The 16,083-nt window shown below is 42.2% G+C and overlaps 1 protein-coding gene across 2 annotated transcripts in view; it reads left to right on the top strand.

Annotated features, from left to right (window-relative positions):
• Positions 1 to 11,305, top strand: part of igsf3 (immunoglobulin superfamily, member 3) — a 64,994-nt gene extending 53,689 nt beyond the window's left edge. For both annotated transcript variants that reach the window (XM_049727635.2, XM_049727634.2), the window contains exons 7-9: positions 3,825 to 4,238; positions 6,410 to 6,847; positions 7,898 to 11,305. In XM_049727635.2, coding sequence (XP_049583592.1) covers positions 3,825 to 4,238; positions 6,410 to 6,847; positions 7,898 to 8,148 — 1,103 coding nt within the window. In that variant the 3' untranslated portion in view covers positions 8,149 to 11,305. The remainder of the gene's footprint in view (positions 1 to 3,824; positions 4,239 to 6,409; positions 6,848 to 7,897) is intronic.
• Positions 11,306 to 16,083: the final 4,778 nt, after the last annotated feature.

Consider the following 16,083-nt stretch of genomic DNA (forward strand, 5'->3'; position numbering starts at 1 on the left):
CATTTGTGCCTCCTGCGGTCTAACAGCTCCACTACCTCAGCACTTTTCTTGGACACGTGCTGTCATTACAGTTTACACAGGGCACACACAAATCCACACATTGCAGCATCTAATTGGCTCATTGAACCCTCATTTCAACCCCGTCCCATGTGGGCCCAATTTGTCTCCTTTAATGGCAGCTAAAATCTTCTCTTTTTCCTCCCTACGTATTATTTATTTTATATTTTCTGCACTAAGGCTCCAGCTCAATTTTGATAAGTAAGCAGGATAGCAAATTGAACCCCCAAAAGCAACACTGTACAACACTTGTTTTTGAGGCTGCACAACAACAGGAGGAATCCGCAGGGAGAGGGCGAGGATAACTATCAATCATGAAAAATGTTCTGCTCACTTCAAAGAAATAGCAAAACTGGAAGGGGCAAATGTTGGGAAGCAGTGGATGCAGCCCGACTCTTCAAATGAGAAAGGGCTAGAGCTCGTTTCCAATCCCCGTCTCTACTCCATGTGGAGTCTTTTAATACCGGAAAGGCTTATCTCCTATTTCCCCCTTTCGTCAAAACACTTTTGACCAGCCATCACCTTCCCGCTTTCTGGCTGTTACTATGATTTATGTGTCTCCTGATCAAGTTCTGTCTAATCACCTGACAGCAGCTTCATGAATATTCCAGAAGCCTCACCTGTGCTCATGAATATGGATGGCACCTAAAGTACTCTTCCAGAGGTGCCAGTAGGTCTCCCGTGAACGCTTCGGCTCTTATTTAGATATACTCTCCTAATATGTATTTAATGACCGCTGAGCTGCAAAACTTTCCAGTGGGCCGCAGAAAAGAGCGGGCCATGTGGGTGAACGTTTATTTTTGCATTGCACAGGATGAGAGTAAAGCGGCAGCGTTAGTAATCAGCAATGCTTATTTCGATGGTATACGTATTTAACAGGGGTGTCCAAACTTCGGCCCGTGGGCCACAATTGGACCATGGGGCGAAGTTTGGACACCCCTGCTGTAATTTTTTGGAATTTGGGTAAAGTGGAAGTTCTTTTTTTAAGTGTGTGTTATTCTAAACTAAACGACAAACCAACCTCAATGAGAACACAAGCCCCTTGGCGTAGGTGATAAAACAGGTGAGCAAGAACCCGTACTTGAAGTTTGAATGCCGACTTCAAGCGTAACAGAGGAAATGTTGACAATCCCGTTTTGATGGCATCCCCCGGAGCCTCATTAAGTGAACGCCGCCGATGCAAACTCCGCTCTCTGCCGAGGGAAGGCATGTAGATGACGCCTGGCTTGTTACTTTGTGATTGAACTGGCTCTTTGCTCTTTACCCACCCACAAACTGCTCCGGTCCTAATCAATGGCACATTCACTTCCATTTACTGTACTCGGATCGTATGGATGGCCTTAGTGTGTTTTCCCGTGCAACATAAAGTGCGATGCAGAAACGTGGCGATCTCTGTGGGAATGGACGAGACTAGCGGCTGCTCTGTGAAGTCGCTGCTCGCTTAATGTCGCATTTCACTGCCAGACTATTCTAGGGGGAGACGTGAAGGTTGTTTTGCAACGGGAGAGAGCCACGTTTTTGCTTTATTGCGTCTCTCGCTCACCCCGGCTTGTTTGTGGCTCTTCTGTCCCGCCTCTGCTTGAGCGAATGCTTAATTATAACAACTTGTAATAGCCGGTCACGCTTCTTAATAGGGCTTGAATAATTAGCATATTTTGTCTTTGAAAAGACATTTCTGTAAACACTGCTATACAGCTCATGTGTTTCAATCTCCTTTTCTCCTGGCTATGGATTCAAACTTGAAAACTTTTTTTTTTCTCCCCCCCACTCTTGTGCCAACTCAATCTTGCATGGCTCTCCTTTTGAAGGTTCAGAGGTAATTCTCCTTGCAAAAGAAATGATTGCCAGGATTCTTCAGGGTTCTTGCAATCATTTCTGTGGAGATGAGGTTTCCTATCTGGGACGCATGCAGATGCCATGGCAATGAAGACGAATGCAGGATCCCATCCTTAATTAGGATTTCTTGTTAAAACTTTGCGTATCTTGCTAAACGCATTCACTGCCATGGATGCTTATATTCAACTGGAATCTAAATGATCAATATATTATTTAGTATGTTTTTCAATGATTAGGCATGGAAAGCTTGCCTGCAAAATTTTGGTTAGCAAACTAACAAAAATTCATAATTTCCAGAAATCATTTTTATTTGTGACTTTGTCAGAAACGTATTGGTTGGCTTTCTTATTGTGGTTGTAATTTTTATTGCGGTGCATAGCAGCACTGCCTCATACTGAGCTAAATCAGGTAACAGTAATATTAGCGCAAGTCTTAAGCACTGGAACAACGGTAATTAGTCGTATTAAAATCATTTGTCTCTGCTGCGATGATTGGCTAATTGCATCCATCTTATTATCTTTGCATTAATGCAAGATAAATGTATACAGGGGGTTCTAAAATTGGTATACAATTGGAAAAGTCATACAGAGTAAGCCTACTTCATTGTTTATCCTTTTTATCTATTTAGTTTTTAAATAACCATGGCGGATAAATTAAACAACCAAAGTGGCTACTTAAAGAATATGGAAAAACAGAACACTAAAATGCTTTGATTTTAAAAAGCTGAAATGAATTGCCTCATCTGTTCATTGTTAGTGTACTTGATGGAAGTGTTTTTTTTTTAGCCTTTTTGTGTCAAACCTTTTAAGCATTCTCTGTTTTCTACTACTGTGTGATTAGCCTCCTCCGGTGGTTGATTGGCTTGCCACGGTTAGGTGAAGAAAACATTCAAAAGGTTAGAAGAAAGCTTTTCAGTGGCAGCAAGAATTCTGTCCATCTCCAGGTACCCCGTTGTCAGATGACAGCTGTTGCCAACAGGGGAGTTGTTTTGTGCCCCCTAGTGGAAAGAAAACGCACAGCCACAATTCACACACCCACACACACATTATTGATCAATATGTCTACTCAGAGGCTCGATAATATCGGCCAATCATTTGGAGCGTGCTTGAACAAGTATTTAACTTTAATACCATATTGATGATGGCTACACATTGCACAATGTTGACTACTGGTTGTATTTTGTATTTATTTCATGCACAATAATATTACGTACATCTCATTCCAATGAGATCCAAAACAAGAGTAGATGCTTGTCTTTGATTGACAGGTACTGCCAGAGGTTTTGATTTGAATAATATGCATCGTAAGGTATCTGCAGCTTATCCCATCCCGTTGCTAATATTACTGTGACCAATCATGTCACAACATTGACATGGTGTCCTTTCTCCCTCCCTCCCTCCCACCCTGTGAATGTTTGACACTTTGACAGACAGCCTGGCCTCGCTCCTTGTCTAAATCATGCCTGCGTTCGCTCCTCTTACAAAAGCTTCACCACCTTTGCACTCAAGTGCCTTTTGTCACATTATTCTTTCTATCTTTCTACCTTGACTTCAGCAGCCTCGGGAACTTTGACATGTCTCGTGTTCTCTTACTCGCGGCGTCGGCGTGTCACCTCCCCGCCATCGCGCAGAAAACTCGGCAGCAGGCTGTTTTGAATTTGTTGATAATAACTTGAGGCGAAGGAGGTCATCCTTTTCAGCGTTGTTTATTAGTGGCTAAGATTAAAGAATAACATGACATTTCAGACTTTGTGGAGGCGTAAGAAGCTGTTAAATATTGCCGCTGATCAAGGATGTTTTTTGCAAGATGGGATCTTGATGTTCCTCAATTTGTTTGTGCACAGTGTAAATAAATGTGCGGGTGGGGCCAGAGTGAATTCCACCTCAACCCCCAAACCAATTCTTAATTCCTTTTTTTGATTTGTTTTACAGATAGCAAGCTCCAAGTGCAAAAGAAGAACCAGTCTCTGGTCAACCTGGAGGACAGTCGAGTCCGGATCAATTGCTCCATCACCTCGCAGACCAGTCCGGACTCCCACCACGCCGTTCTGTGGTACGTGAGACGCGCCGCAGCGGGATCAGAAGCCGACGAGCTCCTGCTGCGAATCGAGCGATCTGGCGCCCTGGAGTACGGCACGTACGCCGACGAGGAGAGGCTGCGACGCCGAGTGCAAGCCGAGAGGCTTTCCCCTCGCAACTACGCGCTGACCCTGAACAGAGCGGAGAGTGGCGACTCGGGGACGTACTACTGCCTGGTGGAGGAGTGGCTGAGTGACCCAGATGGCGCCTGGTACCGTCTCTCGCGGGACAAGTCCGGGTTCACCGAGGTTCTGGTTAGACAGCCAGGTCAGTGTCTTTAACAAGGTACTTCTTTTAGGAGGAGGAAACCAGCTGTCACCTTGCTGGTCTTTATTAGACTTAATATTTCCATTCCATGGGAGATATATCTAATTCAAAGTCATCCAGCCTCCATATTTATTTTTGTGCACAGAACACAAGTTAGTTTTTTTTGGTTCCATTATAACTGAATGTGTGTGTTTCTAACAGAACTCAAGGTGGGCCAAAAGTTCACTTTCTTCTATTATGATGCTTTTTTTTCCTTTTCATGGATTCAGTGTCATGTAAATGAAAGGGTTCAGTTTTTTATGTGTGTGGGTGGGTGGGCTTCTGTTATGTACCCCAAAAACTTCGTGTTTTAACCAGGATAGGCCGAGTTCTGCAAATTGGTTATTTTTCCAAGCATGCTAGTCTGCCCAGAAGGCAATTATTTTGGGTCCAAAAAAAAAAAAAAGCGATTCAAAGAGGGCCTTCTTTTTTTTCTCGTGGTGAACATGTCCACAATATTGCAGGCAGCAGTAGAGTACAAATAAAACCAATACCAAATGTATTGTAAAATGAATACCTCTTGGACAGTTAATCAAAACTGAGCATATTACTTTTTGAAGGCAGGCGTGCCCTAATAAAATGTCCAGTGAGTGCATGCTGGGTCAACTCGGGTCCTGCCAGAAGCTTGAGATTTGAGAGGCCACTTTACATTTGTTTTTGGAAGATTTACCTCACGTCATTTATACATTATCCAATTTTTATTTTAATGACGTGTAGCTTCTTTGTGTAAGAACACAGACAAATCGAGATCCATATTTTAAATGCGCTGAATCAAAGAACTGTGCCACCATAGCAAACCCTCCCAACCTTTGCCGCCTACCTACCTTTCACTCCAATTTGGACCTCCTTGCAATGCACAGTACAAAAAGGCCTCATCTCATTTCCTGCTCTTGCCTGGATGCTAATAGCCGCCAGCCAGTAGCGTTGATAACAAGCAGCTCAATATCCTGACAGCAATCAAATCCACAGAAGAGATCAGCTGGCACCAAATGGTTTGAAGCCACGACAGCTCTCAGGCACCACGCAGAAGTTTTCTCATCAGGTCACAAGAAGTGTCCAAAAACACTCAAAGGCGTCGTGCATTCATGCATTGCCAACCCCAAAGTAAGATGTAGTCCCTCAGGGAAATCTGTAAGGTTTGTGTTGAGAGAAAAAAAAAAAAACTTTACTGCCCCTTTCTTTTTATTACCAAAGAAAAACCTCCAAATAACCTCTGTTGCCGCCAAATAAACAAGATGTTCAAATAACCCATTTTCTTGTCTGACTAGATTCCAAGATTTTTTATTTGGCCTCTCAGAACTTTTATCTCTAGATGTCCTGTTTATAACATTAAGTGCAATCATCAATGCACCATTAGTTCAAGGAAGTGAAGACGGCGAAGGGAAAAAAAAAACTGGTCACCCAACAAAAAGTGATTTATGCGAAGCTGCTACAATTAATTGGGCTCCAGCAGCAAGACGAATCTCACCCTACGAGAATACATTGCGGTATAGGCGACCTTATATTTGGTGTCCGTGTGTACCTCGCATTAATTTATTAACATTTAATCAAAAATGCGTACACGCATGTCGATGGTCATTTATTCTTGATGCAAAAATCATAGATCTTTAATGATCAATTAACATCACATGAAGTCAATCGTGTGATAAACATTTTGGATTTGTCAGCTTTGATCTTGTAGTGTTTGTTGGTTGCTTGGTTTATCACTAATGAGTAGACATAATAAAATAAATAGCGTATACTTTATTCATTATCAGAAGGAGAAGTTCTCAGATGGATTTACGCAATTTTCTCCCGGCAAATAATGGGTTTGATGAATTTGCATGTGCTGAGCTTGAGCGACTTCACAAGAAGTTCCTCTTCTATGATGTTGTGTTATGTGGTCTTGCGTGATGCTTTTGTGACATCTGCTTTTTAGTCTGTTTCCAAATTTTGCAACTCTACGGTTGTTATTCAAACTTAATCTCGTCACGTGTTGCCCCTGCAAAGTGAAAGCTTTTCTAAATACATTTCATATAATTGTCTTTTTTATTTTTTTTATTTAACACTCAAATATCAACGTTGCAAATGCAACAATTGATCAATATCCAAAAAGCCAGAAAGTCGACAACTGATCCTGCGTATCGTTTCAGAGGCCCGACTTCAGGTCGAGGAGACGGAGTCAAACGTGACCGTCCCAGAGTCCGGCTCAATCCGCCTGGGCTGCAACATCCCCTCGCAGTCCTCCCGATACTCCCGCTTCTCCGTGTCCTGGTACGTGGAGCGACCCGAGGACGACAACGACGAGCTGTCGACGGTAGAAGAACGGGAATGCGTGTTCTCCATCGGCCACGACGCCATCTTCGGGAACGGCAACTGCAGCCCCAGAGAGGAGGCGGGGCCTAACTCCCGCCTGCAGTTTGAGAGGAGCGCTTCGGACCAGTACAGCCTGACCATTCAGGGAGCCCGGCCGACCGACAGGGGGCGCTACTACTGCCACGTAGAGGAGTGGCTGCTCAACCCTCGCAACGCTTGGTACCGCCTGGCCACCAACAACTCTGGCTTCATTACGGTCAATGTACTCCAACAAGGTGACTTTCTTTGTCTATATGTCCCCTTTCTAGAAAGAATCTGGATCATTCCCAACTCACATTGCAATCATCCTAGTGCTTCAGTCATCTCTGGGGTCTGTTGCAAATGAGCCACCCATCCAAAGCGTCCTTCAAACTGGGCACGCACAGATGGCCTCGTACCCCACTTGTGACACCATTTGTCACTGAGTCCTAGGTTGAAAATCTCCGACCATGAGACCCGAGAGACGTTTAGTGTGCTCCTCCTCCATCACAGATGGCAGCGGCTCAAACTGTATTTTAGATAATACTTGATATTTGTCCAGTTGGCGTAATGTATAGTATTTAAATAAAATGATCCGCATTTTTGCTGAATGGAAGGACGGAGGAGGCTGCATAAAAATGCATCTTCTGGTTTGCCAACTTCTTACGACCTACATCAAACATTAAATGGAGCTTGTGTTAGTGCGCTTTCCTTTTGATCGGCGGTGTGCATGCTCGGCATATATAGCTTGACTTCTAAGGCTGGCTCTATGTACACTCCATGGTTCAATTGAGAAAATCCGACTTTTCCAGATGGTGTCAATAGAGAGGCATAGAACTGGACATCTTTTGATGTGGTTCTGACCTTTTCTGTTATACGAGAGACGCTGAAGATTTGCTCATTATTGAAGCAATGGTTGTTTTACTAAACTTCCATGGTGCATGTCAAGGGCAAAGCGGGGCTGTCGCTCTAGAATATTTTTACAATTGATGATTTAATTGATTAGTCCATCAATTAATCGAATAATCGGATACGATTTTATTTTGCATGAAAGTGTATTACAAAACCCTTTTCCTCCTTTACTCTCAATTATTTGGCAAACAAGCAAATAACACAATAGTATGTATAGATATATTAAAATAGTTGCCGATTAATTTAATAACCGATTGTCAATTAATTTAGACAGCTCTACCTGGAAGCTACATGTGACCAGTTCTGGTCTTTATTCTGACTCAATTCCAGATGATATAAAATGTCTACACACCCCAATGAAATGACCTCATGTCGCCATGTGTTTCTGTCCACAGAGTCCACCGTCAAGTCGGTGGTGTGCGCCAACGACGCGCTTTTCTACTTTGTCTTCTTCTACCCGTTCCCCATCTTCGGCATCCTCCTCATCGCCCTGCTCCTGGTGCGCTTCAAGAGCCGCAACAACAGCAAGAGCCAGGAGGGCAAGAACGGCGCCCCCCTCCTGTGGATCAAGGAACCGCACCTCAGTTACTCGCCCACCTGCCTGGACCCTCCCGCGCTCAGCCTGCACCCCGGCTCCGTGGATTAGAGCTCCAGCCGCCGCGTCGGCCATCACACGAGGGGAGCAGATCAGGACGTCGCTTCCGGGATTCCCTGTCGTTCACTGCTGTCTTGATCCATCAGTAGATGGGCTGCCTCTTTTTTTTTTTTTCCCCCCTCTGTGTGTTTGAGTGTGTGAGTGAGCGGCGTTGTCATTTTTCGTGTGTCTCAGTGCTGCGTTTGATTCAGTTATCCTAAATAGTGGTCTCATTTTCAAAAAGGAGAACAAAAAAAATCAGCACACCTAAGAGAGGGAACTCTAAGCATTGATTGGATGGCTCCCCAACCCGAAAAGAAAAAAAAAAAACTCTCGACGGTGCCGATCCAAGAGCAGCCTGGCCTACTAAGTTGGTTGCCATGGCGATGCCCCGAGCCCACTGACTCCATAGCTGGTGACTTGGCAGCCTCGCGGAGAGACAAAGGAAAGGTCCACCTGGCCCTGCTAAGAATTTGGCCCACAAGCAAGTCCCGGCGCACCACTTTTCTACTTCCACACTGCCACACGCACACTGCGAGCAAACAAGCATCTCCTACTCCACGTCCTGCTGAGGATCTTCTGCATCGTTTGCCAAGACCTTATTCCCACTCTTGTGGTGTAAAAAGCTGATTGGTCCTAAGGCGGCTAGTAAACGCGTCCGCTTACCTCCTGCTGTGGATGTTTTTAGGCTCCTTTCAATTGAAAATTACTCGGTGGGATTGAGAGACTGAAATGAAGAGCTAGCACATTTCCTTTCAATTCGTTCCATACTTTTGTCTTCAAAAGATATGTGAAAACTGACTTTTTACATTGATAGAAAAGAAAAAAAAAAAAAGCTCGCATCTGTCTGAATGGAAGTAGTGTGTAGATATTGTATCACACAAATACGTGGGTGGTGAGAAATGTGTTTGTTTTAAAGAGTTTTCTATTTATTGTTTTATACCTTGTTTGCATAGCTGTTTTTTTGGTGGGTTTTTTGCTTTGAGAATCTCGGCTGCTTCAGTTGCCTGGCAACTGATGCCAGTAGGCTTGTTTGATGGCGACCATGTGCTCAAAGCTGCTCCATTTCGCACCAAATGAATTGAGAGTGAGTCAGTGTTACAACACAAAACAGTGAGGACAAAAATGACTTGTGGCTTTAAGTGTACATTCAGAAAAGAATAACAACAAAAAAAAAAACGTTTCTTGCTCACTTCCAAATTTTTTTTGTGATGCTTCACCTCAGAATGATTTTTTTTTGCCTGTATTTTTTTCCCCTCTAAGGTGGCTCAACGGGCATGAGGCAGAAGGGGGGGGAATGGCCGTCCTAGAAGAGACGGAAACAAACAGACTCGAACCTTTTCACTGCCAGACTGGACCTAAAACGAAGACGAGGGGGGGGTAGAAATAGAACCCCCCCCTCCCACTCCTTTCTCCAACTTTGTCGTCTCAGTCGTGTCAACATGTATATTGCATGACAAAACCGCAGGAGACATTTTAGATGTTTTGTAAACTTGGAACTCTCCTGAGCGTCGTGTTTGTGTGACAGAGCGCCGCCCCAAATTCCCAGTGGACTTCTTGAGCCCTGTCATTTAACAAGCACCCCCTTTCCACTACCCCCTCCCCACCACCACCACGCCATGTAATATTTCTTAATACAGGGGGTCCTCTTTATATGACGGGCCAGGCAAAATGTGTTTTATATTTATGGCCTAGAAGTATTTTTCATACAAACATTGATTATAATTAAAACCTAACACTGTATTATAGTTTAGTTTTTTTTGTTTGGTTTTTTTTTTTGTTTTTTTTTAGAACTGTCATAAACTGAGGATCCCCTGTATATTGATGCTGTCCAACTAAAGGTATATACATCCAAATGTGATTTGTATAAAGAAATCTACCATTTGGGGATAACGGCTCACAATCCTGTACAGTGTTGTGTCACAAGAATTTAGTAGGAAATGGTACGACAAGTTGGCTCTGTGGAATCCTAGCAATGATAACGGACAGCTCTCGGCAACAAGCCGATGCGGCCCCACGCCAGTCGCTGACTCAAACCAGACCAAGCAACTGTATTTCTTATCGAACCACTAAATCACGGTGCGGTTGTCAAGGAAGGAACGGAATACGACAAAGAGGGAAAGAAGAGAGTAGTTATGGCAATGAACGATCGCACTGTATTCACTGACTGCATTTCAGCAACAGAGACTCTCCGCGCTTTGCTTTGTAGACGCAGAAATTGTAAGTATAGTTCGGTATTGTAAAACAATTTGGCTGTATATACTGTGTTGGTACAGCTTGGCAGTGCAGTGGCAGCTGGATCTTGCTTACACATACTACTTAGTACTTAGGTATACTATATATATATTTTTAAGCTGCATCATGTTCGTACCAAATCCTACTAAATTGGAACATCTTATTCTTTTTACATTTGGTGATTTTTAGCGCAGGACCAATATCATTGACGTGGACATAATGCTGCGTTCATGCAAGCCTCCCACATCGGCAGCTTCACATCCAATTAGAAAATCCCATTAGAACAATGTTACTGTTACACAATGGCCTCCATTTTCATGAAACCAAAGTACTTTTTTTTTTTTTTTACGCGCACACATCCAGTATGTATATTATCATACAAGACTGGAGCACACACTGCTTTTCCTTGTTGGTGTGCATGTAAGCTGCCGTGTGGAGATTTGCAAGGTGCTTTGTAACATCGCCTTATTATATTTCAATGACTTTTTTTTGCCATGTACTCCTGCTCACCAACCACCTGCATTTCACATTCCCCCAGATTGTCCCCGTGGCCGGGAAGCGAAGGATCCCCACTGTTGCTGGAGCTGTAAAGACGCGCGTTCTGACTGGTGTTTTTGTAGTAATAATCCTATTAATAACAATGACGATAATAACGAGTACCATCCCTTGGGGTCCCTTTGAGACGGTGTCGTAGCTGCCTTTGTGAGGGCTGCATGTGTCGACTGTTTGCTGGCTCCACATTTAGCGATCCAAAATAGTTTGTGGTGATGTTTTCAGTTCAGCCCGTGATGCTCGGTGATGTATTTTTATATCACTATTGTTCGTTTTTTTATTTATTTCTTTTTTCTGTTCATCTGTCCAATAGTTGCCATTGTGACCTTTAAAGAGGCACTTTGCTATTGTCGGTTTATTGCAATAAAAATACTTACAGAGACGATTGATTTCTTGCAAGTGCAAAACAAAAATCTATTTTTTTTTTCCTCAAAAGTGGTATGCTGTGTATAAATGAGTAGTTTAAAAGTGTATTTAAAATCCAAATATTTATGGGAATAATTTGAAATTTATTTTCATTTGAATACAAATTAAATCTGTAAAATTAGAATATAAACAGTAATAGATTCAGTACAGTACAAGTATAGAGGGATTGAAAATGAAACCATGATATAATAACATTGACTTTTTCCTGAAGTAAGGTTTTTTAAATGGCCAATAAATAATGTGAAATATTAAAATGTCATTAACTGTTAAAGATCTGAGTAATTAAAAGCTCTGCAGGCTTAGTGTGTTGCATTTACACCTTTGTCATATCTTTGTGGGATGATTACCTTTGGACCCTGAAATGACACCAGAGTTGAGTTTGAGTTGCACACAGGGAGAAAGAAAATGTTTGCAAGGTAAATAATCTCTTAATTGTTCAGAACACGCGAACAATATATATATGTGTATATATATATATATATATATATATATATATATATATATATATATATATATATATATATATATATATATATATATATATATGTTTTTATTTTTTTTATTTTTTTTTCCAGAATAGCTCATACTGAAGAACTGAAGCCCAGAGCAAACGTGCGCCACCTGTTCATATATCTCAGTGGCAGGAAGGGAAAGTAGCACACGCGGGAACATCAATCATACGTATATATTTCTCTATATCAGAGCACGGCTGTTCCGGTGTAGGGTTGAGACTCTGCTGGAGATTTGGCGCAGCTCCTGACAAAAATCTCTCTGGATTGAAAGGAAGCTGTACATTTCGAGCTAGCGGGCACATTTAAGGCTTGTTGTACTGTGAGCTGGCGCCAGTTTGCAACCCTAGGATGGGAAGAAAAAAACATTTTCCCTTTGAGCACTTTCTTTGTCTTTTTTGTCCCACTTTTCTCCCCTGGTGTCTTAAGCAGACTCAAAGAGAGTGATTCAGTTTGCAATAGTGACCATAACTATAGCCACCATCTGCACTATGCCTCAATCACCTTGTATGAAAGCGCTTCTTCTCAAATAAGTACCTGTCAAGCATTGGTTTGCATTGAAGTTGTCTAAAAATTTCAATTTTTGACTGACATTACAGAAAGTGGTTCTGCAAGCTTTGACGCCCTGTTGAACCTTTGTAAGAAAGCACGGCACTTTGTGAGAGCTATGAGTCACATCGTGATGCAAGCGTGAGTCAATGCGATGAAGAAATTCTGTTCAGTCCAAGTTATGTGTTCACGGGAGCATCAGTGGCTCGCTTTCCCAAGCGAAGCGCTCAAAAGAGGCAAAAGGAGAAATGTGCTATTGACGCAACATCAGCGGTCGACAAGCTCGCCGGCGCCCGAAGGGAATCAATAGAATCACAATGGTGAACGTCGCTGGGAATAGTTTGACGTTATCGATCTGGAAACAAAAGATGTAACGATTTACACATACAGGCTCTCATTTTTCAGAGACGGCACGAAAGTTACCCACAAATCCATTTGCTAGAAAAGCAAACACAACACTTTTGAAAAAGGGAAGCTTCAAATGTCACAAGGTGTTTGACAAACATCCTGTAAGTAAGCCTTTTTTTTTTTTTCCACATAAATTGCAACTTTGTTCTGGTACAGCGACTTTGATATCAAATAATTAAACATTCAAACCTTATTTCGAACTCGTAGTTATAGCGTGATCCAACATAATAGCAACATCTGCCATTTCCCTATCAGGACGACCAAAGCATAACTATCAATTTTCACAAGGCTTCTTCTGCCGAGGTCAAGCCACTCTTACGCATCTTCACTTATTGCATCAACAAAATCTCCCGCATCACGTCCTCCACATATTTGTCCATTCGCAACCTCATACTTACAGTTTGAAAATGTCCAAAATGTTTAGTTTCAGTCTGATCCCCAGTTGAGGTCGTTTTTGTTGGAGCCTGGCTTTCAGCCGCATCTGACATTTAAATAACAAAAACATCAATGGTCCCGCAGCATGCATTATGCATTCAAAACATGCACAAACATGCAACATTTACCAACAAACGGAAATACCCTCGCCACATTCATAATTGATATGACAAAATTTTGTTAGTGTGTCAAAGAGGGATTAACCTGCGAAGGTTAGTCTCCGCTCCTCCCCCCCCCCCCCCCCCCCCAAGTTCCCAAAACGATTAAGCTGTAGAGCTAATTAACTTTCAAGCTTTGATTGTTCTTTTTGCCTTGAGAACGCACTCGAGTCCATACCAGCTATTAGACAGAATTACCTCGGAGAGAGGTGCGTAATTTATTTAGACGAGGCCTGTTTTTTCTGTCTTTACCCTCGTCACTTGATAAATAAGCAGAGAAAAGAAGCTGAAGATGAATGTTGCGTGTGGGCGTCGGGAATCACTTTTCATTCATTTGAGTGAGGTTTTGCCATTACGGTGCACTTGCATCATGGCCAATTGAAGCATCTGGCGACCAATCGCGATACGAGGCATTGCTCCAAGGATGATGCTGTTTTGGTTAGCAAACTAATTAAAGTGTCTATTTTTGTCATTATTGGAGGCAATAAAAAGATTAATATTTACGAGCCTCGGGAGTGCTGTTGTTTTAGTTAGCAATGGAAATGTTATCACTTTCATTTGAAAGTAATATTTAAGTGTACTTGTTTAGCAACCTTTAACTTTTTGTTTCTGCAGGCGTTTGTTTGTATTATAACGTTGATGCCTCCGTGATTTAGATATAGAATTTTTTCTATCAAATATCGTAATCAGTATTAGCGTTTAAAGAAAAATCCATAACAGTCAGTCATATAAAGAAATGTATCCCTGTTGCCAAGTGTAGGTTAGTACCAGCTTGAGAAGTTTCATGACTATTTATACATACAACAATTTAGTTTCATAAAGTTTGAATGCCGCTTATGTGATACGTAGAATGAACATCATCGTTTACATCGTTTACACAGCACACCGCCCCGGGGAAAAACAACGGAGTCTTTTGTTATGAATTTTAAGCATTTGCTATTTTGATTGCTAATACGCTCTTGCACACTCAATCACAAGCGAGAGCGGCAACAACAACGGCGGCAGCGAGCTCATCAACTCCTATGGGAGGCCAAGTAATTATGACGGAGAAAGCGGAGGCAAAGATGCGCCTAATGTTCTTTTTGTGCTGAAGGAGAGAAGGAGGAGGCAGGCGGAGAGATATTTAATATAATGCTCGAATTGAATGAAGAAGGGTGAAAGGGAATGAATGCAAGAGGGGATAGATGCAAAAAAAAGTGGCAGAGCGTAGTGTTGGCTCATGAGTGAACGATTCGTTCAAGAGAACGAATCTTTTCAGTGAATGAGAGTGAACGAATAACTTGCTAAAGTGATTCGTTCTTTTTTCAGGTCATATGACTTCAACCAGTAGGTGTCGGTGATACGCATTGAAGCTAGTGCCACCTCGCGGTAAAACAAAACGAAGAAGTAAGTCGTGAATTGAATTTCCCGTTCACCATCTGAACCGATCTGTGAGTGAACGAGTCAGTGAGTGATTTGCATTTCCAGTTCATCGCGAGAATGGATCAGTGAGGGCACGAATCCTGAGTTTCCCGTTCGCGAACGAGTCAATGGGTGAACTGCCTTCCTTCCCGTGGATCAACGGATCAGTCAGTGAATGTGTCGCGTCTCCCTCCTGGCGTGAACTATGTAAGCCAGAATGTAGATTTACGATTTGCCAAGGAAAGAAAGAACCACTCACTGAAACACCACTTCTTTTATGCACGTTTTCTCCAAGCCAACGGCTAACTTTATTGCATGAAGGGAGGGATGCGCCGTTATGCAACAACGGGGAGATTATGCTTCTCTTTGGGTAATCTTGATTTTATAACACTTATAGTGGTTTTTGAATAACGCGTATGCATATATACGCCTAAATATTGTTATCCAATATATCTACTGCAATTTCACATTAAATTGCTGGTTTGACTTTTACTTTTATTATTATTATTTTATCATTATTATTATTTTAATAAACATTTATGTTAAAACTTGTCTGGTGTTTTATTCCTTGTTTTTATATTCGCCAATTAAAACATAAAAATCATACATTTGGTGAACTGCTTTATATGACAATATGTATGTGTTTTACGTTGTTATATGAGTTGGTGTCCCCCAAAATAACAAATATCGGCATAACGGATTTTTTTTTCAACCTTTTATTCAAACACAAACACATTCGGCATAATAACACCAACAATCCAACAAATACAAAATTAAAATATCAATGTCGACATAACATGAGCTGCCAACAAGGGTACCATAGTGTAATGGTTAATGCTCTGGACTTTCACCCCAAACACCCGTGTTCAAATCCCGGTGGGACAAGCGAGTGTTTTATCATGGAAAGATTTGCAACACTGGGTTAGGGGTTAGTGTTAGGGCTTCACTTTCAGATAAACCTTGATTATGAGTTTTCCCTAATGAAGTGGCCTGCTATTAGGAACACCTCAAAATCATGGTGTACCTAATGGAGTGTCTGAGTGATGTCACAGATCAAACAGCCAATCAGAAAGTGGGGGTGAGGGCGGGTGTGGCACTTTTCACTTAAACCAGGGGTGTCGACCTCCAGTCCTCGAGGGGCCGCGTTCCAATATGTTTTCCAAGTTACCCTCGTTAAACACACCTGCGTGAAAAGTTTTAGCTTCTTTTACGTGCTACAGGAGCTAAAACTTTTCACGCAGGTGCGCTTAACGAGGGACTCACACGGACACTCC

Source organism: Syngnathus scovelli, chromosome 8, assembly GCF_024217435.2.
Source record: "Syngnathus scovelli strain Florida chromosome 8, RoL_Ssco_1.2, whole genome shotgun sequence".
Taxonomy (NCBI): Eukaryota; Metazoa; Chordata; class Actinopteri; order Syngnathiformes; family Syngnathidae; genus Syngnathus; species Syngnathus scovelli.